The 26,866-nt window shown below is 44.5% G+C and overlaps 1 protein-coding gene across 5 annotated transcripts in view; it reads left to right on the forward strand.

Annotated features, from left to right (window-relative positions):
- zmp:0000000711 (tubby-related protein 3) overlaps positions 1-26,866 on the forward strand; it is a 29,003-nt gene that overhangs the window by 1,708 nt on the left and 429 nt on the right. Inside the window, exons 2-13 of one of the 5 annotated variants that reach the window (XM_042079269.1) lie at positions 6,920-6,961; positions 11,946-11,997; positions 18,840-19,002; positions 19,244-19,351; positions 19,841-20,086; positions 20,388-20,567; positions 24,523-24,662; positions 24,975-25,166; positions 25,428-25,540; positions 25,731-25,848; positions 26,208-26,306; positions 26,541-26,712. In XM_042079269.1, coding sequence (XP_041935203.1) covers positions 6,920-6,961; positions 11,946-11,997; positions 18,840-19,002; positions 19,244-19,351; positions 19,841-20,086; positions 20,388-20,567; positions 24,523-24,662; positions 24,975-25,166; positions 25,428-25,540; positions 25,731-25,848; positions 26,208-26,306; positions 26,541-26,712 — 1,625 coding nt within the window. The remainder of the gene's footprint in view (positions 1-6,919; positions 6,962-11,945; positions 11,998-18,839; positions 19,003-19,243; positions 19,352-19,840; positions 20,087-20,387; positions 20,568-24,522; positions 24,663-24,974; positions 25,167-25,427; positions 25,541-25,730; positions 25,849-26,207; positions 26,307-26,540; positions 26,713-26,866) is intronic. The other 4 variants (XM_042079270.1, XM_042079271.1, XM_042079272.1 and 1 more) reach the window with 4 other exon arrangements.

The following is a 26,866-nucleotide window of genomic DNA, read 5'->3' on the forward strand; positions in this document are numbered from 1 at the left end:
ATTGGGTTAGGTAGATTTCTAATTGATGAGTGATGAGGCTTTGTTTTTATCCCTGCACATGTGCAAAAACATCATTATGATCTCAATATCACAATATGGAAATATAGCTGAAATTCATGTCATGTGCACATTCATGGCACAGAAAGCCTCAGTGGACGGAAGACAGTGATAGTAGCCTACAATAGTTTGTCTTATCTTTAACACTCAAAGTGTCGGTAAAAGGAGAGGTTAATAGAAATGTGCTGTTGTGCCTTGAATAGCAGGTAGGCTGTAGCACGGCACAATATTTAAGATGTTCTCTTTTCTCACCATGATATCGGCACTGTTTTCATTCCAAAACATTTGAAACATGGCTGTAGCTTGAAGTGTTGTCATGCCTGTGTCTTTAAATTTAAAACCAATGTTTAGGCTGCCACCATCTTATTGGTGAAGTTCCCCTCCTTAGTTTGTGGATTGGACAAGTTAAAAAGCTTTAACAGCTGAATTCCAAGGCAGCAGTTGGTTAACCACAGTGTCAATTATGTTTTTGTTACTGGGTGTTTTTTAATTCTCACTTTGTAAGTTGGCTTGCAAAGCCAGCATGCCATATGAGTTGTAGTAAGACTGTTGCACTTTCTTTTGTCATTTCCTCTTTCTGGCGATTTAAAGCACTTCTCTCTTGTTTCACTGCTGGCTGGTTTGGGGAAGGAAGAAACAATGTTTACTCATGACTGTAATAACTAGCTGTCAGTGTTTGCCTACATGTTGGAGCATGTTGATCTCCCGCCTGGATGCCTTGGTGATGTCCTATTGGCTTTCCACCGAGAGCAGGGTCCTCCCGCTCCCAAGCATGTTTGAGGAACTGATTATGAGACTCACTTTCCTTCCCAGTGTTGTCTGTTTGATTAAACACATAGTGGACTGGCGATGAACACCAGGTGCTGAGTGATTGAGGGGCTGCAGCGGGAGGTGGGATTTCCTCTCTATCCTAAATGGGTCTGAATAGATGGCGCAAGCCAGTGTGGTAGCCTAGAGAAAACAGAGTGGTGACACTCCCATAAGAGACCATGGGGAAAAAAATGGCAGCGTTTTTCCATGCCAATTTCCGGATTATGGGAGTTTCGGAACCTAAAACGGCCAATAACTTGGTCAGTAGTCAACGAGTTAATTGATTACGTCGTTCAGCATCCAGAAATACTTCCCACACTCCAGCGATTCAGCCATCCAGCACTGGTTTTTATCGTGTGGCAGCAACATCATAGTGTCGCAACTCTCTCTGGCGCAAGCCATAATGTTCACTAGAAGGACAGCTGAGTGTCATATTAGTGGGCTTTGATATTGTGGAGTCTGTGGACCAAGTGCTTTTCTCCCCCGCTGTAATATGAGCTCATGTGTCCTACATCTTTTTTGCTTGTACTGATCCTGAAGCATCTGCAAGACTGTCCAAGCAAGATGTGTCAGCTCATTGACCATAGTGGTGACGTTTGTGTGAAACCATGCACACTGCAAAGTCTGGACAGCAGTGGCTGTAACAAGCTATGTGGACGTGCACGGATGGGAGACACACATCTGTGTGTGTGTGTGTTTGTGTGTGTGTGTTTGTGTGTGTGCGTGTGTTTGTGTGTGTGCGTGCCTGTTGTCTGTGTGTGGTCCCTCCAACAGGACAGCCCATCTGTGGCATGGAGGAGAGCGAGACAAACACCAGCGAAAGCGGCGCTCATGGTCGTCTCATTACCCTACCCCCCACACTGAGCAATCTGTCCATGGCCTGCAGAGGGTCATTGCACATTCTCTTGAAATCCCATACAGCTTCTGCTGTCACATATGACTCATCAGTATTTATACATCACCATGCAAATTACAGTCCTCACAATAGGCAACAACATGTTTGGTAACTGATCATTTCAATAGCGCAAACATGCCATTTGCAAAACCATGACGCCTACACCAAATTCAAATTGGGTAAGCACTGTCAAATATTAGCATTAGATGAGCTGCTTCCGCCCTGTTACACTGTGGTACATGTCTGGGGCGCCGTTGTTTCTTGAGCCACTCTCCTTTTTTCCTCGCTGTCTTCCCTCTTGTGCAGCAGCACTCAGACCCATGTATGGCTGGTGACTCACTCCGGTCAGTGTGTGCCAGTTTCAAGCGTCTGTGTCTGTTCCGAGGGCTGGAATGACCTCATGAGGAGCACACCAGTGATTTAGGCACTGGTTGGCTCCGAGAGCCAGAGATTGGAGAGCAGCGGCAGTGGTTGTGATGAGGGCTTGGGAGTGGAGCCTCGAGCCTCTTTCATCTTGCTGTGGAGCTGTTAAAAGCAAGCTTCGGGAGGGCTTAAGGAATCAATGTGCGGGGGTGTTCTATATGTTCTGCTTCTCACAATAGCAGACACACACACACACACACACACACACACACACTTTATCTAAACACACTATTCATTTCTGTTCAGCGTCAATAGTCTCTATTCCTTTCTGTTCAGTCTTGGTGTTGATGCAACATTCTCCATTGCTTAATCTGGACTGCATTATGTACTCTGTCAGGCAAGCATCCCTATTTTCCCTGCATACTCCAGAGGCCTGCGGCTGAGAGGATCAGTAAATGTGTCGTTGTTCTTGGAACGATTTGTCTTGTGATTTATGATCAATTTGACTCAGTCCTCCTATCAAATCGGCCCTGCATACTTTGGACATATTAAACTATGGAACAACCACAAAAAGCATAGGCTAACTGCTCTGTAATGACAGTAATGAAGTGCCTGCCATCATAAACAGCTTTGTTATTTCCACTCTGTAAATAGATATGTATTAAAAGTGTTAAGGACAACTATTTAGGCTATACCTCGGCTCGAAGCTATCTCTATTTTGTATACTATGTTCAGTAAGTTGGTTGGGGTCCTTATTTTAATTAGCATCTAATCTATTTCTACGCTGTGCTTAATGCCCAATCGCAAGACAGTTTTCCCCTCATTATAGTGATTGTACTCAGCTTGTCCCTAGCACGGATGGATTGTCTTGACCTCTCCTTTCCGAAGGCATTAGACTTACCAACATGTCTTTTCATGTTTCATTTGATGTAGTTGAGCTCTTCTGTGATCTCTGGGTGGGAAAAGGCTGACATAAAAGTCTTTGGAAAGTGCTGCCCACTGGAAATAGTGCTCTTATCTGTCACTGGCATGTTCATCATGGCCAATCTTGTGATTTTGCTCATGACTGGCAAGTTTGATGGAAGCATTAGTCTAGCCGGATGTCATTATGCACATGATGGATGTATAGGTTCCAAAGGGACTGAGAGAGAGATAGATCGAGGGAGAGAGTGCGAGGGAGGTCAGGCTGGTTTGACTGATTATAAACAACCTAGATTTCTTCCCCTCTCTCTGATTAGAGATCTGCTGTTATACTAGGCTGAACCAGCCCCCCATGGGACTGGGCATTACCACTAGAAACTTTCCTGTTGTTTCCTTTATTTGTTTTGGCAGGGGCTAATTACTCCCAAAGGATCAGGCTCCCAGTAGACCTCGGCTGGCCTCGGTGGGTAGCGAATGCCAGACCCAAGTCCCCATGCACGCAAGGACCAGGTCTCAAAGCTCCATCTGGTTTCCTGGCAGCATGGCCAGGTCCCCCACCTCTTACTCCTTTTTAGTTCAGAGTGGGCTTTTTCGGGGCTTCCGGCCAGGCAGTGCTAATTGAGAAACCTCTTGACTTCCTCGTTGTAGGTGAATAGGGAGGAATCTGGAAGAGAAAAGGCTGGCCTGCCCGATGACTTACCGAAAAGAAAGACAAAAGGACACAAAATGTATCCGCACATTCCTTTTTTCACAGACCTCAGCTGTGGCCTGAAGTAGCACCCTGCTGATGTTTGAGTGGGATGTGGTTCACAGTTTGCATTACCCCCACTGACTCAGAGGAAATAATGTCTGCAGTGATTTCTTCACATTTCTTTAAAAAGAATTTGCCATTTCGAATGGACTGAGCTGTGTGGATGACCTTGAGGTTTTGTTAGCGGTGATCAGCAAGTCGGTGTTAAGAGTGATAGAATCTGGAGTGACTCACAGCAGAAACACAGTGGCACATTGGGCATACTGCGTCTGCAAGAGTATAAAAAGAGAGAAATGGATGAGTTACGGGAAGTCGGAGACTGGTTGCCTCATCACGGCCCTCTCCGCTACGCGCACCCGAGATCGCAACACGGCCGGCAAAGTACCACAAGGTGTGTGCTGAGCGTGTCGTCACAGCAACCGGCCCCACTTGGCGCTCACCCTCAGCTGTGTGAGCCGTCACTCCCGAGAGGGCTGCTCCCCTCTGACCTGAACAACCAGGCAGGCAGGCAGGCAGGCAGGGAGGGAAGTAGTGGGTAGGTAGAGTTGGCCTGGACCCAGCCCCAACCAGCGTCAGTCGTTAGCGGGGGACTATCACTTGCAACATGGACGCTGTGAAGAGCAGTGCGTCGCAGCCTGTCTACAGCCGCTGGTCTTATAGGTAAACAATCTCTCTCTCTCTCTCTCTGTCTCTCTGTCTGTCTCTCTCTCTCTCTGTCTCTCTCTGTGTGTCTCTCTCTCTGTCTCTCTCTCTCTCTATTTATCTATTTTTCTCTATCTTTCGCTCTCTATACTGCAATCTCTCTCTCTCTCCCTCTCACACACAGACACGCTCAAACACAAGCACACATACAAGTCTGTATTTTTTTTTTGTACGTATGTGGTGCGGTGTAGGTAGGGATCTTCACGGTGTGCTGATAATGGTCTGCTTTATTGGGCTCCACTCCCTCCAGCTCCTCTTCCTCATCTTCCTCCTCCTCTTCCTCCTCCTCCTCGGTCCTCTCAGGTTGACTGCACTGTGACTCACCCTCTGTAAGAGATCTCTTCTCTTTCTTGAGTTGCCTTTTTACTTATTCAGAGACCTGGAGGGTGCCGTAACGATTATCGTCTAAGTGAGGGCCTCTCTCTGTCCCCTCTCTCGCCCAGGCATATTTGCAGTAGCTAAGGAGGATGTGCCATATTTGACTCCGTAATTGAACCCCTGAGGGCTATTGTTTGAGTTGGGTGCAGAGATTTTTTTTTTTGAGAACAGTTTTGCTATTGCTTCCTATGGATAATGTTACAGTTGTTTCAACACGTGTTCCTACACAGACTTTCTGTTTTCTACAGTGATCATGAGGTCCACATAATTGTTTTCTACAGTGATCATGAGGTCCAAATTATTGTTTTCTACAGTGATCATGATGATGAGGAGGATTTTCTTCCCCCAAAGTGATGTTGCAGGCTATATGCTGTTTTTGTCTGTCCTCTTTTGCTTCATCTCTCAGTAGAGGAGCAGACTCTACTTTGATGTGTGTGTGTGTGTGTGTGTGTGTGTGTTGTGTGTTGAGGGGTGTGTGTACGGCCCAGTTTTATCTCCAACTGAATGTCACGTCCAGCGCTCCGTAGCGTTAATAATTGATGTCATCTTTCCCCCCTGCTGTATCTTTGCACCTCGCTTCTTTTTGTGAGGTGCCTACAGATTTTAGTAGGCAAACACAAACACCACCGTTTCCCATTCAAAAGCTTGTCACCACTGTGCTTTGGATAATCCATATTCAAACTTCTGTGATGAAGGCTGTGGGTTATTTTGCTCTGCTGGACTTCCTGTTGCTGAGGCTTAATTACTTTTATATCTCAGCTGTTTAGAGATGTTTTTTTTTTCTTTCATAAACCAGGGGAGAAAAGGCCCAGGGGAGAGTGGATTGAAATTCATTTGCATATGTGGGTTTGTAGTGACAAACTTCCTGCAACATATTTCAATCTCTTTTTCTCTTTCTCACTCTCTCTCTCTCTCTCTCTTTTGCTCTCTCTCTTGTGCTCTCTCTCTGTCCCTCTCCCTCTCTCTGTCCCTGTCTCACTGCCTCTCAGTCTCTCAGTTTCAGACTTAATTCATCTCAGACATTGATTTTTTGTTCCAGACACATGTAGAGCCTCGCTCTCTCTCGCCGCTCTCTCTCGCCGCTCTGTCTCCTGAGTGAGTGCGCTTTGAGCGCGCGCAGGCGGCGAAAGCGAGACGAGGCTACAGTGCTAGCCGAGATGAATGCGCACTTGCGCCGGTGCGCTGTGTCACCCCTGGCCTTCCTACCGTCTATTCCGAGACCGCCGACGTGATGACGCAAATCATTAGGATGCATCCGGCTCCATCCTCACCGTGCAGCGAGATGCATGTGCCGCACACACTTGAGACGGCGCCTGGCACATCTTCAGGATCACGGGGGGTAAGGGGAGGGGGCATAGTGAGACAGCTGGCATGAGCGCGCACTCTAATCAAAGCTGTGACTCGCTGCTTGCTGACATGACCAAGGTCGGGCCCGAGATTAAGAGAGCTTTTACACCATGCCATCTGCACTGCGCTGACACCTTACCTGCATCCACATATTAAACATTCATCGGGCAGCGTCTCTTGGAAAGGATTAGTACCTTTTTGTTCCTTGTTCAGTCCATGGTAGGACCGTGACAAACCACATGAAAGAGGTATAGACCCTTTCAACAATAAAAACAAAAACAATGCTTGAACGTTCTATTTGGGCCCCAATCTACTTCCTCTGCATTAAGATAACATATGGAATGTTAAAAAGGAAGTCTTGTGGGGCCAACTATGATGCTGATAATGGAACTCTCTTGAAAGAGGTATAGTCTAGCCCTAGAGGACCACAAAGTCATCTCTGTTCATTTGGGCATGTTTGCCTTCTCTATTATAGTTGTATTCAAATGAATATACTCTTAAACTCTTGTGTTGATCCATTGTGCGAAATGTTAAGGTCACATCCTGGAAACAGACCTGGAGTTGAATGACTTTCCTTTGTGATTTGCATTCAGCTTCTGATTTCCTTTTGTGTCTTTTTTCTCTTGTTTGTCACCATGTCCACGTGACTGGCCTGTCTCCCTTCCTGTCTGTCTGTCATCACGTTGACCATGAAGGCCCTCCAGCTCTGCCAGCTTCTCTTCCACCGCAGCTGCAAGGTAAGGACAGGCCCGACACCACCATTTCACCAGACACCACATTATCATCAAGCCTGCGTTGAGGCGGTGCTAGTGTAGTGGTTAAGGAGCTGGGCTAGCATGCAGTAGCCTGAAAAGTTATCGGTTCAATTCCCGGCTTCCACCGTTGTGTCCTTGAGCAAGGCACTTAACTCCAAGTTGCTCCGGGGACAATGTAATCCCTTGTAATATAGTTGACATATGTAAGTCACTTTGGTAAAAAAGTGTATGCTAAATGTAATGTAATGTAATGTAATGGGTGTAACGCGTTACTGTAATCACATTACATTTGTCAGTAACGAGTAGTGTAAGGCGTTACTGTTCTACATTCAGTAATCACACTACAGTTACTAAAAGTTTGAGCAAGGATTACTTTATTCTCCTATTTGAGATTCTCCTATTAGGAAATAGGAATCCTCCCCCTTGAGCCGCGGAGACGCATGTTGCGGTGGTGTGCTTTACCCTGTCATGAGCAGGGTGCGTGGAATCAGGCCGCCTCCTACAACAGCTGCCTATGAGACGGTCTTCTTGGCTTTAGATGATACTTCTTTGCTTTCCTATTTACAATCAGGCCGTTTATTAGAGCTAAAACTAAAAGACTAAATATTTCCTGTATTAAAAAAATCTGCTGCTCAAAATGTTGCGGTAGCGACGGCATTTTAAGTTAAACTGCGTTGTCGATATTAGTGTGTGTGTGTGCACACGCGCATCTTCTGGGAAGGCGACAAACCCATCGGAGTATTTGTTAGCTTAATACAGAGCGGGAGAGCGGGGATCAGTGCACAACTAACTAATGCCTAGACTGAAGTCATTCACACCACGAATTGCCTCCAAAAAGATTTCAGGGTGTTATACAAGCTAGTACTGCCACTGTTTTCAATGTGAACAAGAGCAACTTAATGACAGATGGTGCTCAACTCGCAGTCTCACTTCAATTAAATTTTTCAAAGTTGTGTGTGTGTCACCATTCAACGTTGCGAGGGAGGGTGCGCGAGCAGGGCAGCAGCGCTTCCATAAAGCAATTTGAATTTGCACAATTTTTGTGCAAGTTCACAAAGCCGTGTTTGTGAACTTGAAGGCAGCTTTCAGTAAGACAAAGCAATGATCAGGCCTACAGCGCAACCTGGGTTGTAGAGTGTAGTAGACTAGATTATGCTACCTAATGTTTCATACGTCATTAATTGTAAATAAATAAAAGGGGGCACATCAATAACAGCGTCCATAGAAACATTTCAACGCAGAAACGCAAAAGTAATGTTAACATGTTACTTTCCATAGAGAGTAAAGAAGTAATGTAAGGGATTAAATTTTTTTATAGTAAGTGAGTAATGTGTAATACATTACTCTTTTTGAGTAACGACCCCAACACTGGTTATAGACTAGCACAACTTTAAACAGTCGTGAAAAAGGTTCTTCATAATTAGGCTATAAAAGGTGTATGTATTTTATTTGTCATATTTAATATCCTTTACCCAATACTTTATCAACACTAGAACTGTTGCAAACAAGTCTGCAAACTTCAGCACACTGTTTACAGTTAGTCCCGGAAAAGTAAAAACCTGTTGTGGTCGGACATAGTGTATATATCATTCGAGAATTATATTCTTGGCTCAGGGTGGCCAGGCATTTCGTAAAGGCCTGTGGTGGTGATCCTCATCATTCTTTGTACTGCAGAACAGAGAGACCACTGAATATGATCTCTGAGGGGACACTTGAGTGATGGTTCTTGAGCCTCATTCCCTCGTTGGAAAACAAGCCTGCAGGGTGTCTGGGCTCCTCCGGGCACTTTCTGGAACCTTCCCCAGGGTCTGTCTGTTTGGGCAGCTGCAACAATAGCTGTCTCTTTCTCCCTGTCTCTCTTTCCTTCTTTCTCTCTCTCTCTCTCTCTCTCTCTCTCTAATCTCTCTCCCTCTCCTTCTTATCCCCCAAGAGAGATGACCAATTCCACACGGTACAATTAGCACCTCCCTGTCCCCTCTCGGTCACCCTTGCTGGATGTCTCCATGCGTCAATTCCCTCCATCCCTCCCTCCATCTATCCCTCTTTGTTTCTTCCCTTCACTCCCTCTCCCTCTTTCTCTATCTGTCAGAAACAGCTGCTGGAGAGCCACAGCTATATATTCCTCTGTGGTCTTTTTTCCGTAACACCATAAGGGCTTGCCTCATAATAGAAGAGTGCTAAGTCGGTGGGTGTGCGATCTGCATCCAAGGGCGCTGCTCACTTAAAGCACCTCTTGTGCAAGAAAGCGCTTGTTGTAGCCCAGGACCCATAATGAGGAAGTGTGAAGGTTTAACAAACACTGAGATGGCTAGGTAATGTTGTGGTGATTTTTTTCACACAAGTAGATGTGCACACTCACACTCACACTCACACTCACACTCACACTCACACTCACACTCACACACACATTTGTATGCACATACACATATCCGTTGTGTGTAACTGACCACCAGCTGTCCTGTGCTGACAGTCCTTGGGGATTGGCTGTCCTTCAGTGTGTATTGCTGGTGTGCATAGGCCACTGTGTTGGCCAGTAGGCCAGCCACATGGCTATTGAGTCAGGGTAGCTAAATGCCACCACTGACACCAGAGAGAGGAAGCAACTGAAGCGCAGCAAACATGATGACCACATCGTACTCCCCCTCTCAGGAGAGTTTCTCATGTAGTTATGGAATCTCCCATAGAACAGCCGGTTGTTTGCATTGTACTGGGTACAGATATCACAAGTGATGATAATTTGCCACAATTGCTGAGATCTAGAGGTTTACCTGGGAGACATTGTAATTACACTTTACTTAATGTATGCTTATTCAAATGATGCGAAAAACGCCAAGTTTTTTTCCATGACACCCCTTGATTGTTGGGACTTTTTTGGACAGGGTTTGTGTAAAAGGTGACTCAGAGGACTTTGAAACAGGCAGATTGAGGTTTGTCAGTCATGTGGGTTTGTCAGTCATGTGGGAGAGATTGATGCTCTTCTTGTGAACAGAACATTAGCAGACACACATGCACAAACAAACACCCGCAAACACACACACACACTCATCCACGCATGAAAAAGATATGAGTAGCTCGGTTTTACTGAGTCACTCCCCTCCTGCGATTCTAGTTGCTAGCTGCCGTAACTAAGCAACGTGCACCGGCCATTTTTTTTTTATCCGGTTGGGGGTGGTTGTGTGTGTGTGTGTGTGTGTGTGTGTGTGTGTGTGTGTGTGTGTGTGTGTGTGTGTGGTAGGCCAAAGAGCAGAGACTCGGGGAGAGGCCAGAAATCAAACACTACAGAGCCAGTCGGCCACAGTCTGAGCCAGCGCTGGACAGTCTGGGGTGTCACGTGTAGTTCTTGCATCTAGCACTTTAACATGTACGTCATACACAGCTTATAATTTGGCAGTCATGGGATCAGACCTGGTTTTGTCGGTTAAAGTTTTTTTTTTTTTTTTTTTTGCAGAATCTTGTAGAGTAGGGGTACCTCTTTAAGATTTAGGAGGGTGCCCAGTTATATATCCCTTGGGCGATTTTGTTTATTAACCCATTCTTGTTCAATGTGCTGAATATAAGGCGAGACTCTACAGGTGAATAGGGTAAAACATTTAACTAGCAGATATCACTATGAAACTTCCCCAGTTGATTACTTACATTAATATGAAAAAGAAATGTATTACAAGTTTTCTGTAATTTAATGTTTAAATATGAAAAAGCTCAATGTGCCAAAATCATGAAAAACAAAATAGAAAATACCTCTAATTTCAAGGTGAGTATTCATATCAAATTCAAATCAACTCAAATCAAATTTACTAAAATACAGTATTCAGAGTGATTTGAGTGATATGTGATATGATTTCCTCTACCAAAATAATTTTGCACTTCAGAAGCACCTACATACACCACACTTTCCAGTCTTATAACTATATTCAGAAGGATTTTACAAAGGGGTTTGTTGATATATTTCTAGCCTGATTTATATGGCATTTTATTACTAAAAACATGGCGAAAATAGATTTTTTATAAGCTATTGGCAGTATTTTCTGATTTATTGAATAACTAAAAGAGATATCCATAACATCCTGTGTAAAAGACTTTTCATCTAGTATGTCAACACAGAAGGTAAATAAGTTTATGCAAATTAGCACATATTTAAATAGACTGTGCCTAATTTGCATATTTAATCATTAAAATACAGAAAACTTGTAATGCCCTTTTTCTTATATTAATTTAAGTAATCAACTGGGAAAGTTTTGCCCTATTCGCCTGTAGTGCCTGCCTTATATTCAACACATTGAACAAGAAGGGCTTAATATCGAGAATTGCCCAAGGGATATCACCGGGCACTCTCTCTAATCTTATTGAGTTACCCCTTGGCAACAAGAAACAAAAAACAACAACAAAAAAAAACATTAACCGACAAAACCAGGTTCACCTAAATTATGGCATTTGGCTGCTGGACTATTAGCCACTGGGGAACAGAGCATCATCATAACGACAGCCATGCTACAAAGGCTGTCAAGTGCACTTCCTTGTCATGTGTGTGCTAGATGTTTAAATGTACAATGAGCGAGATTTTCCCCCTGTAGTATCTGTGGAGTCTGAGTTAGAGTGACCTTAGCTGTATCCCCTAGATAGCAGAAACCTTGAAGATGCCATACTTACATTTACTTTGAAAAAAAAACTATCTTTGGCAGGAATTTAGATGGCATATGGTCTATAGCTGCCCTTAAAGCTGCGTGTTGACCTGTTGGCATCTGTCCAATGATTTCAGTTGTGCTTCCCGTCAGTATTCAAATGATGGAGATTTGAGCACAACGTGGTGGCCTGCTGCTATCTTGGCCCACTGGGGCAGCTGTGAAAACTTGCTGAGGGGGGTCCTCTAGTGGACATTCAAGGGAATGGCCAGAACAGCTGAACACTACTACAATGATGACTTTGTATGATGGGCCATGCTTTGATCCTTTATCATGTCTGTCTGCAGTGCCCTGGACGATGACAGCATAAGTCTCAGGCAGCAGAAGCTGGAGAAGCAGGTAAGGACAGAATTTCTCTCTCCCTCCCTTTCTGTCTCCTACTTGTCTGTCTGTGTTGCTCTCTGTAATTATAGTCTCTCTCTCTCTCTCTCTCTCTCTCTCTCCCTCTCTCCCTCATACTTTATTTCTCTGCAACTCCATGCGGGTTGTCTCTTTGCCTTAGCCATTGACAGCTGGTGTGAAAATGCCACCGTTCTCTGCCCTGGGAGATGAGTGTCGAGATATGTGCTGACAGCAAGAAAAAAAAAAGCTGCTCGTCTCCCTTCAATAGAACCCCCTTTGATTTTTGAAAGTTTGCAAAGGCAGGGAGGAGAAACTAGCGAAAGAAAGGTGGTAGCAGAGTAAAAAAGGGGGGATGGCGGAGGAGTGATGGATAGAGGAGAAGGAGGACAAGCGCTTGCTGTCATCTGTCTGCACTGCTAATGGGCCGTGGTCTCAGACCCTCAATGGTGTAGTGGACTTCCTGCAGTGTGACATTACTTTTGTGAAATTATGCCCACCAAACTTTTCAATATGGAGTCTCTCTCTCCTCTCTCTTTGGGTCTGGCTCTTACTCTGCCCCACTCTCTCTCTCCCTCTCTTCCTCAAAATAAAAATCATGACAAATAAGCAGTTGCATTGCTTAAGCAGTCATTACTTATAGTCTACTGAGAACATATGGTACATTATCAGATACAAGAGAATTGTATATTTACTTATAGGTGTATACTGTACAGTAGAATAAAAACATATGCTAGGGCAGTATGTGTGTGCAGTATGTGTGACTCTTTCACTGATTGATGTCTGTGTGTGTTCCTGGTCTCCAGAGCCCTTAGTGTCTGTGCCTTTTTCAGCTGGCACTTACATAACTAGCAGTCGGAGTGGAAGGCACTATTGTGTTAGTAAACAGAGAGCACAGGGGAGCACCAAGCCCAGGAAGAGGGACGGTGCCGTCGGTGTGGAGCGCAGTGCTGGACGTTGGTTCCCTGCCATGCAGACTGGGGGCAAGTTCCTCAGTGTCTGTCTGAGGCGGGAGGCTGGTTTGGCCCCCCCCCGCTTGTGTGCAGTGGTACTGCCGGTCTATGACTGAAGCCCTCTCTCTCTCTCGCTCTGTCTCTCTCTCTCTCTCTCTCTCTCTCTCTCACTTTCTCTCTCTCGCTCTCACTCATTCATTCCTCCCTCCTTTCCCACATCTCTTTCCACTGTCTCTCCCTGTCGGTCTGTGTCTCTCTCCTTTTTCTTGGGTCTCAATCCCCTCTCCTTCTTTAAGCCCCCTCTCCACACTCTTGCTCACGCCTCTGTCCTTCTCTTTTCCTCAGTCTCTTCTTTCTCTCTCTGTCTTTTCTCTTCCCACCTCTCTTTTGCTCTCTTTGTCTCTCCCACACACACACACACACACACACACACACACACAGACACACACACACCCACACGGACACACCGATTGAGAGACCTTGCGTGTCTGCTCCTTGGCATTTGCCGCTTTGCTTGTTTGTGCGTTCGTGTTAATTCGCTGCCCCCGAAGCTCGCCTCTGAAGGACAAATAGCGAGGGAGGGAAAGCGGGAGAGAGGGAGACAGGGAGCAGAGGGGAGGAAGCTGAGAGGGGCATGCCTGCCCGCGGAGCCTGTCGCTGGGCTAGAGTTTGACTTCACGTGGCTCCTGGAAAGCCGGATCCACGGACGGGCGGCGAGTGTCCTTTTGAAGACTTCTGCACCTGGCTTTGTTTGATAGCTCTCACTCAAGAATGTCCAGTGAACGGGTGGGTGTGTCTTTCTTGTTGATTCACACTTTTGCACACTGTATCTTGGTCATTTATTTCTAGACTGATGCATTCTTTTTGACTACCATGTCCTGCACATTGGTTTTAGAGTTTTGAGCGTTCTTGTGTGAACGTGCAAGTCTGTGGATTTGGCTGGCGTGTTGGCTGTTTCACACCAAGCTTATCCTTATGATACTATTGTTTTGCTGGTGTGTCTGAAACACACTTCCTTGAGTAAGAGATACTGTAGCTCCTTGTCTGCCTTGAGAAGGCATGTGTTGTTTCCATTAGCTTGATTGTATTTCCAAACTGACATAGTTTCCTTTTAGACTGGGAGATGTTTTTATCAGCGGTAACAGTCTCTGTGATTAGCATCCCAGCTCTTCCTTTTTGGATGTTTGTTCCTGTTCTGCATTTTATTTCAAAGATATGAAGTAATTGGGTCAGATCACATTTGTTTAATTGTGCCATGTTCATGGTAACATGGCATCAAAGTCAAATTTTGATTGCCAATGGCGAATGTTGATTTGCATTGATCAACAGATTTTGTAGTTTCATACAGGTCCTTTCTGACGCTATCTTTATCGGATGTCTCTCTCGCTTCAACCTTTCAAAACATTCTCACTCTTCCTACCTTTCAAAAATGATAATATTGTCCTACCATGAGATGGTAGGGTTCATTTAGCTTTGTGCATTTTGTGAAGAGAATTTGTCCCAAACAGCTGAGAGTTCCTCTTCATGGCTCTCTAGATGTGAATTCCCCTGTGGCAGTAGGCTTTTTCTAACCCCTGAACCCTCAGGCAGCTCCTCTCACTTGCAACCTCATCAGCACCAGTTGCCACAGCATCATTCAGATACCCCTGTGAGCTTCAGTACCACGGCAACCAAGAGACGCACACATCTCCACCGTGCTGAGACAACACCTTTCCACTCATCAGCACGAAACAAACATGTCTGAAATGGCTTGCCCTAAATAGCCCATAACCTAGTAACTCTGAGTAGTCTTGTGAAGAGAAGAGCTTTCCCTGGAGGGCGAGCAGGAAAGATGAGATCAACATACAGTGAAGGTGGATTAAAGAATTGGGTTCTTTATTGTGGAATCGCTGACCATATACTACTATACTAGACAAGTTTCCATGGGCCCTCGCAGCCTTGCTCATAATGTTGTCTGTTCATTATTTGAAATGTGATTATGGTAATCCATTTTAAGTTCAGTTAATGCTCTGAGAGCTGTGTGGAGTTTGATTAGAAACCAATTAGTTAGTCATTCAGGCTTTAGAGTGAGAGTACGTCACCCCGGATCCTTTTGAAAACAGTCGGCAGGCTTGAACTTCCTGTTCACCCCATCTACATATTTAATCAGTGATTTTTAAACACACACACACACACACACCCCCACACACACATACACACACACACACACACACACACACAAAAAAACCTGACCGTGTGACTGATATGTATTTTACCGTAATATGGGCTGTGGCAGGGCTAGAGTGTGCGTCAGAGTGTGCGTTTGCAGTGAAGGAGTCCGCGGCAGGCGAGGTTGCACCATTGTTCGGTGGATTACAAAAAAGGAGAAGAGTGGGGATGGAGCGGCATTGTTATGGGTTTCCGGCTAGCTTGTCCTTGTCTGACAGGATTCCTTGTTTTTAGTCACTCGGCTAATTCATGCAGTTATGCAACAATGAGCTGGAACAGAGAGACATGAGTGGAGTGTGGGGGAGGGTGTGTGTGTGTGTGGGGTGTAATATTTTGTGAGGAGGTACAACAGATATTGCATCTGCTTGAAGAATGCTTTTAGCTGCAGTCCTGTTGAGTGTTGAGTACTCAGGTGCTGTTTCACTGCGAGCAGAACTGCTGTACTGTCGGCCACATAAAAGCTGGCATTAGTCAAAGGTGTGAGAGAAAATGATGTGGTAGTGGATTTTGGGTCCCCTTTTGTTCCCCATCATGAGCCAAATCCTCAGGATGAAAAGCCTTAGATGAAGAGAGGGTGGACAGGAAATGCCACCAGCACCAGCAAAGATGTAAACAAAAACAAAAGCTCGAACTGAAGAAAGAGAATAAAAAAAAAAAGGTTGAATGAGAGAAAAGAGGGAGGACTATAAAGCAAGGACAGGAGCCACTATACACTCGCCAGCATGCTGTTACCATAGGAACGTCTTCTTTCTCCCTGCTGCCTTTCTCTTTTTCAAAAGGTGAAGGCAGTGGATGGGGAGCAGCTTCCCCTGTTTAGTTGCTCGCTGGTCCAAGCAGAAGCTTGGGGCACTTCCAAAGAAACAGTGTGCATCAATAAACGGAAAGTTCCCTCTCTCAGTGGATTTAGTCGGTCTCTCTCAGGCCTTTTAGATTGCATCTGCTGAAAGTTGTTTTGATGGGGAAAAAGAAAAAAGTTTTTGAATACGGGAGTGATCTTGTTATTGTTAAAAAATATCAGCGAGGCCCCCATTGATTAGCCCTAAGCCCTTCAAAATCCACATTCTGCCTCATCTCCTGGCTCTTGAGGAGGAAGCATGTTGAAGAACACCCAAGGAAAGTGTGACTGTGCTTTTCAGTGTTACCTAATTGTGGACACATGGCCCATAGCAAAGAGTGTTCTTTTGCAGACAGTGCTCAAAGACACCCAGAGAGCAGCAGCAGCTGCACACACAGCTGTTAGGCCTGGGGCAGGGGCTGCTGCTGCTGCCCACTTTAGGAGCTGCCCTTGCAAGGGAGGGAGAGAGGGGGGGGGGGCAATTTTGGAATCCAAATCGCCATCTCTGTCCTACCCTGTGTATAAATGTGTGGTCGATGTGACTCATGGAAGACTTTTGATCTTTTAGGTCAGATGGTAGCAGGCCTGAAGCAGTATCGAAGGTTGTGAGAGAGTCTCAATATCTCAATACAACTTTAGGGTCCCAGGGGTACATATGGCATTCTCTCCAGTTTCATTGAAGAGTCCTGGCAAAGGCAGGACACTCTTTGTAGGCCTGGATGTATTAACATCTTATATATTGGAATAGACTAACATAATAAGAAATTGTAGTTTCTCACCTTTTTATTGCTGTGTGGTCAACAACTAGACTACCCTTTGAAGTGTTCATGTTCACTTCCATGATTTTAAATGCTAAATTCTACTGCAACAGTAGCAGAAGTGTTTGTCACTGTCTGTAGTCTTTGTTTTATGTTCCAAATACACTTTTCAACTCAACAATATGAAACAGTCAACAGAGCAGAAACGAGACCACATATATCAACATAAGAATCTGCAAGTACTAGGGGCTGCATTAAAAATAGTCACTTAATCGGCAAAGGGTAACAAGCTGAACAATAAACCAAAGGAGTCTCCATAGCAACCAGTGGAGTATTCTGTCATTTTGAGCATAATTTGTGGAAATGAATTAGAACAGTTAGTTCTGTTAGTTATAAATGTCTAAGAACATGTGAGTTTCAAGACAAAAAGGTAGATGTAGACAACTGTAATTACACAAGTAATGTAGAAGATTCCTGCAGGTAATGGCATCTGATTATAGATGAACAAAAACTATTGGTTTCTTTTAAAAAAATCTAATTCTGACCACATTACTCTACCTACATTTCCTGTCATTCGGTTCAAGAAATATGTGATTGCAGATATACACCATGTTCCAAATTATTATGCAAATTTGATTTGCAGTGTCATAAACATGTTTTTGGTTTTTCAATTAAACTCTTGGATGGTATTGTGTCTCAGGAATCATTTAAATCAATCTCACACCTGTGATAATTAGTTTGCCATGTGAGCCCAATCAAAGGAAAACTACTTAAGAAGGATGTTTCACATTATTAAGCATGCCACAGGTTTCAAGCAATATCTCTGCTGCTGAAAAGTGTGAAATTGTGCACTACCTTGTGTAATTCAGAGTAAGTAAGGTTTCTGCCAGACAAATTCATAGGATTAAGAGAGCAGCTGCTAAATGCCATTGCAAAGCAGCAAACAGGTATTTGAAGCTGCTGGTGCCTTTGGAGTCCCACGAACCTCAAGGTGTAGGATCCTCAAGAAGTTTGCAAGTGCATAAACCTACTATTCGGCCACCCCTAAACAATGCTCACAAGCAGAAACGGTTGCAGTGGGCTCAGGAATATATGAAGACTATTTTCCAAATGGTTTTGTTTACGGATGAGTGCCATGCAACCCTAGATGGTCCAGGTGGCTGGAGTAATGGATGGTTGGTGAATGGCCACCATGTCCAAAGAAGGCTGAGACGTCAGCAAGGAGGTGGTGTGGTGATGTTTTGGGCCGTAATCATGGAGAGGTAGCTGGTAGGCCCCTTTAGGGTCCCTGACGGTGTGAAAATGACCTCGGCAAAGTATGTAGAGTTTCTGACTGACCACTTTCTTCCGTGGTACAAAAAAGAAGAACCGTGCCTTCTGTAGGAAAATCCTCTTCATGCATGACAATGCACCATCTCATGCAAAGAATACCTCTGGGTCATTGGCTGCTATGGGCACAAAAGGAGAGAAACTCATGGTGTGGCCCCTATCTTCCCCTGACCTCAACCCTATTGAGAACCTTTGGTGCATCATCAAGCAAAAGATCTATGAGGGTGGGAGGCAGTTCACATCCAAGCAGCAGGTCTGGGAGGCTATTCTGACATCCTGCAAAGACATTAAAGCAGAAACTCTCCAAGAACTCACAAGTTTAATGGTTGCAAGAATTGTGAAGGTGATATCAATGAAGGGGTATGTTAACATGTAACTTAGCCTGTTAAGATGTTTTTGATTGAAATAAATTTTGATTTAATTTATATGACCTAATGCTGCAAATTCAACCAATGACCATTTTTAGTTCTTTACAACTAAACCTATAAAATGTCTTGAAACTCTGTTGTGCATAATAATTTGGAACAGTGCATTTTGAGTTTTTTATTTTTGAAAAATAAATACTGTTATCATAGGGAGGTTTGTTCAATCAAATGTGAAGTATAATCTAACGGTTGATGACTTGAAAGTTATACTGACTGTCATTCGCATCAACTATTTAGGAAAATCTGCGAAAAATGTAATTTGCATAATAATTTTGAACGCAGTGTAAGGGTTTTCTTTGTAACGTCTGTGTTCCGTGTGTCCTCCGCTGCACAGAGGGCCCTGCTGGAACAGAAGCAGCGGCGGAAGCGGCAGGAGCCCCTGATGGTGCAGCCCAATCCGGAGGCCCGGCCTCGGCGCTCTCGGCCCCGCCGCAGCGAGGAGCAGGCTCCGCTCGTGGAGTCCCGCCACAGCGTCACCAGCGACGTCATCCTGGATGGTGAGAGAGTTTTCATCTGTTTGGGCCGGAGTGTGTTTGAAAGAATGTGGCCGTGCCCCTTAAAATGGGACAGTCAAGGGTTGACTTGTAAAGTTAGAGAGCATGAGAATTGTGGCCAAATATATCAGTGTGTGAATGTGTTGTGTGAATGTGGCTGTGGTTGGTTGCATGGATTTGTGTGCGTGCATGCGTCCTCGACCCTTGCGTATGAGTGTGTGTGCATGTGTGTGTGCTGTGCCAGAACCCAGAGAGTGCTATGCCCTGCGGTGGGACGATGATGAGCACTGGCCGCTGCTTCCAAGGTCCCCTGTCCGACGCCGGCCCAGTCAGATCAGGCTGGCCGAGGAAGGTAGAGCAGGACGCAGGAGAGCAGAGGAGCTAGTAGAACTTTTAGAACTTCATTCAAGGCCAAATGCCTTTCAAACAAGTTAGAGTACAGCAACAAGTTAGACAAAAACTTAAAGGAAAAATGCCAGCTTTTTGGAAAATTACCTTAGCTTATTTGCTGTCTAATCACAGTTAGGATAAGAGGATACATACCCTTCTCTTCTCTGTGTGTGCAATAACCCAGTCTAACCCCGTTTGCCTAGCTTAGCATAATTCACAGGGAGTGGGTTCCACTTCCTCATGCACAGATAAGAGAAGGGTATGTATCCTCTAATCTAAGTCTGAAGTACACAACAAATGAGCTCATTTCCCTAAAAGTTGGCATGCTCCTTAAAGTAAAATAGCAAGATGTGACTAAAGATAATGTGATGATGCCTGTGTGTGTGATTTTATGTATGTGTATCTATATGCATCTATTTGTGTGTGTGTATGCCTGCGCATAAAATTTCAGTCCTGATCGATCTAGAGAGGAGAAACTCGTCACCTCAGACGTTAGTCGTGTGGGTGCGAGAGGCCGCTCAGGGAGGAGGAGAGAGGTGTCAGCAGGAACAGCGGCAGCAGCAGAAGAACTCACCTGAGCCATTAGCAAGAACAGAGAGGGTTCCCCCGGAGCAGGAGATCTGTAGTGGAACGACAGGTGCTCTGAGGCTGCTGGAAGAACAGCAGGGATCCAGTAAAGCGCTACTTAGAGAGACAGGCAAGAAACTCAACCCAGGGCTCCCAGGGTACGCTAGCTCAGCAACTATATAGTCTTGACTTAAGTGTTTGGCATTCACCACCTAGGCAGTCACAGCTGCAAAATCAGTGTTAAAACCCTGTGTGAAGGAAGGTTGCTCCTCTTTGCATTCCACAGTGGACCAGTAGATGCAGAAAAAAAAAAAGCAATCCATGGCAAATGTTTCATTTGCTACTGATCGAAACCAAGACCTGTTGTAGGAAATGAGTAGGTCTGTAAACTTGTGGTATCAGTTCCTAATATTTGACCTTTGACCCTGAAGGGATTGATGGCCCTGCAGCCTTCCTTGGCACTGAGGTCCCTGACACGGGCTCCAGGGTCCAGATCCTGTCCGTGAGCCAAGCCCCGCAGTCCCCGCCCGCTGAGGAGCCGGACAGGGACGGGGACACGGAGACGTTGCTGGAGCCCAAGACGGACATACATGAGCTGCTTCAGAAGAGAGGTGAGTCTCTCAGTAACTGTCTGCGGTGTTATGGATAAACAACACACAGACATTCAGCTAGAATATATATTATTACATCGCAATTCATTTCTATAATTATTAGAGAATGAATACTGTGGTGGATTGAGCCAGATATAATTGTGTCTGTAACCAGTCATTATTTGAAATGAGATGTTTGTGTTTTTTTATTTTAGCTTTTTTTTTTGTTGTGTCCTTTGTTGTGATCCCATACCGGTTCATCTTTCTGTGTGAGAGAGAATTACAATCTTTTGATTAGAAAAAAAGATGTCTGAATTGTAGAGGAGAAGGAGAAGAGGGTTGGGTTCGTAACATCCAGTTTACTTGATTTTCTGACTGTAGATTGTCGGAGACCAAAGGCAAATCAGTCAGTCAAGGACAGTCTACTCAGTGTGTCTGCCATTTACCCAACGCAGCCCTCAGGGGCTGGTGCAGACCTGTCAGAAGGGCAACAGACTCGCAGTGGCACTCTCTAGCACACACTCAAACACACACACACACACACACTCTCTCTCTCGCTCTCTGTCTCTGACTCTTACTCACTCTCTCATTCACTCACTCACTCACTCACTCACTCAGCCACTATAATAGGGTCAGAGGAGAGGCCAGGCTATCAACCAGTCAGCCATTTTAGTCATGGACTCGAGACTCCGTGCTTTAAAAATGGTAAACATGAGGTTTTATTGTGTAAACAAATGGAAACAAAGGAAATTGTCAATAAGGCACCAACACCTTTTGTTGCTTTGTGCTTTGTTCTCTCCTTAGTTCTTTCACTGCCTTTGGCAGGAGAATAAATACAGTTAATCTAGTTGCTCTAACCTAGATCTTAGTGAGGTTGCCTCAGCTGCATGTCCACATAGCTTAATTGCTGATAAGGCTGGATGAAACTTGAATTGGCCTTAAGATACAAACAGACAACCACACATTGTGGCTATGTCCGAAACGGGGAAAATGCTGCCGTCTAAGATAGCATTCAGTGGCAGCGAGGCATTGAGGCATGTCCGATTCAAATATTTCTATGAAATGCTGCGTTCTAAGATACCTTCGTCTTGCCGAATTTTGAAGGCAGCATAGATGTATCCTTCATGCTGCCTTCAACGTCCAAAATTCTGTTTAATTGTGAGCAGCTGTTGCTGCTGCGGAATTTTACGTTATTCTGCTTTCTGGTATCCTGGCAACGGTGTTCTGTGTTGCTGTCTTGCTAGGCTGTCCGAAACAAAGTGCGTAGCTGGTACCTTGATGCCTGCTACGGCAAGTGACTAGTTAGAGAGCTGGGGGCAGCGAGATAGCAGACAGCTGCCTTCCGCTTCGGACAGAGCCATTCTCTTTCTCTTTTGCACAGGCACAGGCACAGGCACAGGCACAGGCACAGGCACAGAGTCTTTTGAAGTCATTTCAGTGACCTTGCAAGAATGTGGATAAAAAATCCCAGGACAGCATTTACCATGCAGTAATATTTTGTGTGTTTGTGGGTATGGATGTGAAGTTACTGTCTCAATGAGAAATGAGGCAATTTATCCAGTGTTGGGGGAGATCACAGTATGATATTATTGCAAGTCTGTCAATTTTACAATTAAGAAAGTATTGTCTGCAATGATTCTGCAATGTATTGCAATTTATTTCTGCCCCGTAGGCCTATTACCTTTTGTATACTGGGAATCTCTGCAGACATCTTGGTGCAGTAAAATTGTCCTTGACTCTGACTTCCTTTCCCATTACACTGACAGAAGAAAAGATAAAGGTCTTGTAATGTAATGTACATCGGAGTAGACATATGTCACGTGTTACAAAGAAGTTCTGACACAGCTTCAGCATCTTGAACATGAAAAACAATAGCTTATTAATTATTTTGATATGAGTTTAATGACCTAATGGGGACATTGACCTTTGTGGAACTACATGTCGTCAATACACTCAACATTTAAGACCAACACAGAACCTCTGCCCATAATCCTCTGCTGTGAGATTGCAGTTCATCTCCTCCTCCGTGCCAAACATGATGAGTGGCATCAGGGTGTAATTTTAGTGCCGGTGCTAATAAGCCCCCAGTCTCAAGGATAGTCACTGGAGGAAAATGAACATCAGACCGTTTCCTGGAAACACTTATCAGCCACAGCCTCTTGTCACATATTTCGGAGAAATGGCACAACAAGTAATGGAAAAGGAACACCTCAATTTGGAAAAGAAAGAAATGGTCAGGCCTTGGGTGATACGGGAAGCAGGATTTTTGCCTTTGTTTGTATGACGTAAGCTTAAGAGCCTTCTTTAAAGACATGTAGACAAAATAATAAAACAGAGACAATGTGACAGACAAAGGTAAAGAAAAGAGGATGAGACAGAAAGAAAGAGATCGACAGACAGGAAATATAATAAGGAAATATACAGCTCGTCAATTCTCCATAGCAGGGGATGATTCCACCCTGTACCCCATGATGTCATTCGATTCAGGTCATGGTGTACCAGGGATACACGGTCATCCGCACACCGTCCCATGTGACTGACCACGGACAGAGTCACTCTGTTTTCCTAAGTGCTCAGCAACACTCCGTCTGCATTTAATCACGGACCGGCCAGCAGAATTTGGACGGGTGACACAGTGGTGCAGAGCAAGAAGCAGAAGCACAAACAGAACACAAGCAGTTCTTTTTCTGTTCTGCACGCTTGTCTCTATCTGTCTCTGCCTTTCCAAAGCAGTGCAGGCAGACGTTCGGGTCTGCCATGTGGACTGAAGTAATCTTGAAGAATTAAGTTACATTTCGGAAAAGTAAAAACGTGCAGAACTTGCAGAGCCACAAATCTGACAAGGCAAGAAAACACATTCTTCTTTCTCAAGAAAAAACAAAACAAAACAAAACAAAACTGCAGAACTCAACAACCTTGCTCACCTTTTTTTAAAAGTGTGCACCCTCCTATTAGAAATGAGCTGTTTCACAAGCTGCCAAGTATTAAATAATCCACAGAGTGGGAGTCATGGACCACAAATCCAATAACTGACCGTAATGCGGAGAGACCCATTCTGTGTGTGTGTGTGTGTGTGTGTGTGTGTGTCTTTCTGTTTAACTGTCTACATGAGACAGATTGTGTGTATGTATGGTGTGTCAATGTCTGTATTGGTGCTCGGGCTCCTTTGATGCAGTAACTCATACCTCACCCTTGTCTGCAAATAAATCCACTCAAACTGCTGGCTATAAAGGGGTTGCTGTTAGTTAGCTGATGGGTTCTGTTCAACTGAGTCATGGCTCCTATGACCAGATTTAAACATGTGGCTACTATGCATACATTATGTCAACAAAGACCCCCTTTCACTCTAAATGAGGCAACTGAAAAGGTGCACTCTAATTAAAGTGATTAAAACCCTATTTGTTTTTGGAGTGCTTTTTTGAGCGGGCTAGCAGAGGCGGATGAGAGGCTAACATTAGCATCTGCACTCTCCTCGGTTTAGTTGCTGGGAAACCAGGCCAGGGAAACCTGTTCACCTTTACCTTATAAAACATTGCCATGTCACTGCCTTTCCAGGCCCTATCAGTATGCATATGGGGGATGTTTTTTAGGCAAGGGAAGCTGGCTGTTGAATATTTCAAGCTACAGTTCAAGCCCCAGCTATGCTGCATTGCATTATTGGTTGCAAAAAAAAATATTGTGTCAGGGAGTGCGTTTTGGTTTTTCACATAAGGAAGCTTTGCAGAATACATAACCGGGCCATTTTTGGCTGTACAAGAACTAAATTGTTAAACTGTAGACCTTGCAAATATATATATTTTAAATTAGAAAGGGTTTCAGAATTGTTTTGTATTCAAACTTTGGGAATACTGATGAATCATGTACCCATGCTTTTTATAAATCACACTTCTTTCTTTTTCCTACTCGTTTTTTTTCTTCCTACTCTATTTTTGTCTCTCGCTCTCTCTCTCTCGCTCTCTCTCTCTCTCGGTCTCAGGACTCTCTGACAGCATGAATTATGATGAGGCCAGTGAGGAGGAGGAGGAGGAGGAGGAAGAGGAGGATCACACTCTTTCAGTCTCCCCCAACACAGAGTGTAACCGTCCGGCATCGGCCTCCAGCACAAAGTCCAGCACAGTGAGAATCACATTTTTCAAACTTTCTGCTGTAATTCCCCCTCTGAATGTACCAAAATATGAAACTACTGTATCATCTGTAAGTCAAACATTTGTGACTGTATGACAACCTTATATTCAGATATAATCAGTGGGCTAAAAGCTTTGTGCTGTTTTAACATAACCATCTAATATGTTATTTTTGCAATCAATTTTCAGTTGATCGTTTTGCTGTTAAAATTTAGAACAGTTTGGTGAGATTGAGAGAGGGAACTCTAGTACAAACCAGTCCAATTTTATGAAGTTGACCCCTGATTCCTGATGTGCCTTACAGGAGTACGTGGCTCCTGGCTCGCCTTCCTCAGAAATCCCCCCGATTGACGCAGACCACCTGGAGGAGTTTGTGTTACGGCCCGCTCCTCGCGGCACGACTGTCAAGTGTCGCATCACCCGCGATAAGAAGGGGATGGACCGTGGACTCTACCCCACATACTTCATGCACCTGGAGAAGGAAGACGGCCGGAAGGTGAGCAGAGAGGGGAAAGGAGGTGTGGGGAGGAGGACGAGAACCGCAGAGGGGCTGGAGGACTATCAGCTTCTAAGTAACTTCACAGACACTTAAAATCATCAGATATCTCAAGACAGTGTTTCTTTAATTATCACACAAATAAGCAAATAAAAAAAAAAACATTTAAAACCATTTTTTTGGTTGCAGAGGTGTATACGGACTAAAATTAGTTATATCGTATTCTATTTTATCTCATGTCTTTTTTTTTCTCTGTTTTAGTTTTTTCTTCTGGCAGGAAGGAAAAGGAAAAAGAGTAAGACTTCCAACTATTTGATATCTGTGGACGCCACTGACCTGTCCCGTGAGGGGGAGAGCTTTGTGGGGAAGCTGAGGTAGATATTACACCCAAACAAATGCATAGAAATGTACACACACACACACACACACACACACACACACACACACACACACACACACACGCATACAAATGTACGTACACACACACACACACACGCGCACACACACATATTAACTTCCTCTGTTCATGAGCATTAAAAAAGGGCTTTTGTTGTCCACTTCCAGGTCCAACCTTATGGGGACAAAGTTCACAGTGTACGACAATGGCACAAATCCCACAAAGAACCCGGGTACACTCCTTGAGGAAAGCAACACACGGCAGGAGCTGGCCGCCATATGCTATGTGAGTCATGCGATCATGTATACATTTAAATAGACCTACAATAAACATGTAGAGTCATGCAAGAATTCACAACAGCGTGTGTAAACATGAATACAACACAAGGCAGGAGCTGGCTGTCATATGCTATGTGAGTCACACGATCGTATATATTTAAATATACATCCATAAAAACACATATAGCCATGCAGGCAAGTATTCAGAATAGCCTGTGTAAACATGCATACAAACATACACACATGAACACATCATGTACACTCACACATACATTCAGCTGTGTCATTACTACACTGAACAGATAAGTATTGTTTGTTTATTGATTATATTATAATAAAAGAGTTTTTGGATTTCTGTTGTTATAGGAGACCAACGTTTTGGGCTTCAAAGGGCCCCGTAAGATGACAGTCATCATCCCTGGGATGAACATGAACTTTGAGCGGATACCCGTTCGACCAACCAGCGTGAGTCTACTTGGCTTGGCTTCTATATTAGATGAACTATGTGTTGACCACTCTTCTGACGTTTGTTCAGGCTTGTGAGTGTTACTTGTATCTCAAAAGCCACTGAGATGCATTTAGGTATGAATATGTATGTAGTCATTCATAGGGATAGGGAAACAAGCAATACTGCAAGAATGACCTGAAGAGACTTGAAAAATCCAGACAGTGAGCGCCTCTCCCCTTTTGTGGTTTCAGGAGCAGGACACTCTGCTGGGCAAGTGGCAGGGCCGCGCTCTGGACAATCTGATTGAGCTGCACAACAAGGCCCCCGTGTGGAACGACGATACGCAGTCCTACGTACTCAATTTCCACGGTCGGGTCACCCAGGCCTCCGTCAAGAACTTCCAGATTGTCCATGACAATGATCGTGAGTTCCATCTGTCCTTCGCCATCTTCGTATCATCTGTTCATACTGGTCTACACGTTAATGATGATTCAGTGCCACACAATAGATGGGAACATAAAATATTGACAGACATTTTTCTCATTTGTTCTCTTATTGAGCCTCTCCATGCTATTCT

Source organism: Alosa sapidissima, chromosome 22 (assembly GCF_018492685.1).
Source record: "Alosa sapidissima isolate fAloSap1 chromosome 22, fAloSap1.pri, whole genome shotgun sequence".
Classification (NCBI taxonomy): Eukaryota; Metazoa; Chordata; class Actinopteri; order Clupeiformes; family Clupeidae; genus Alosa; species Alosa sapidissima.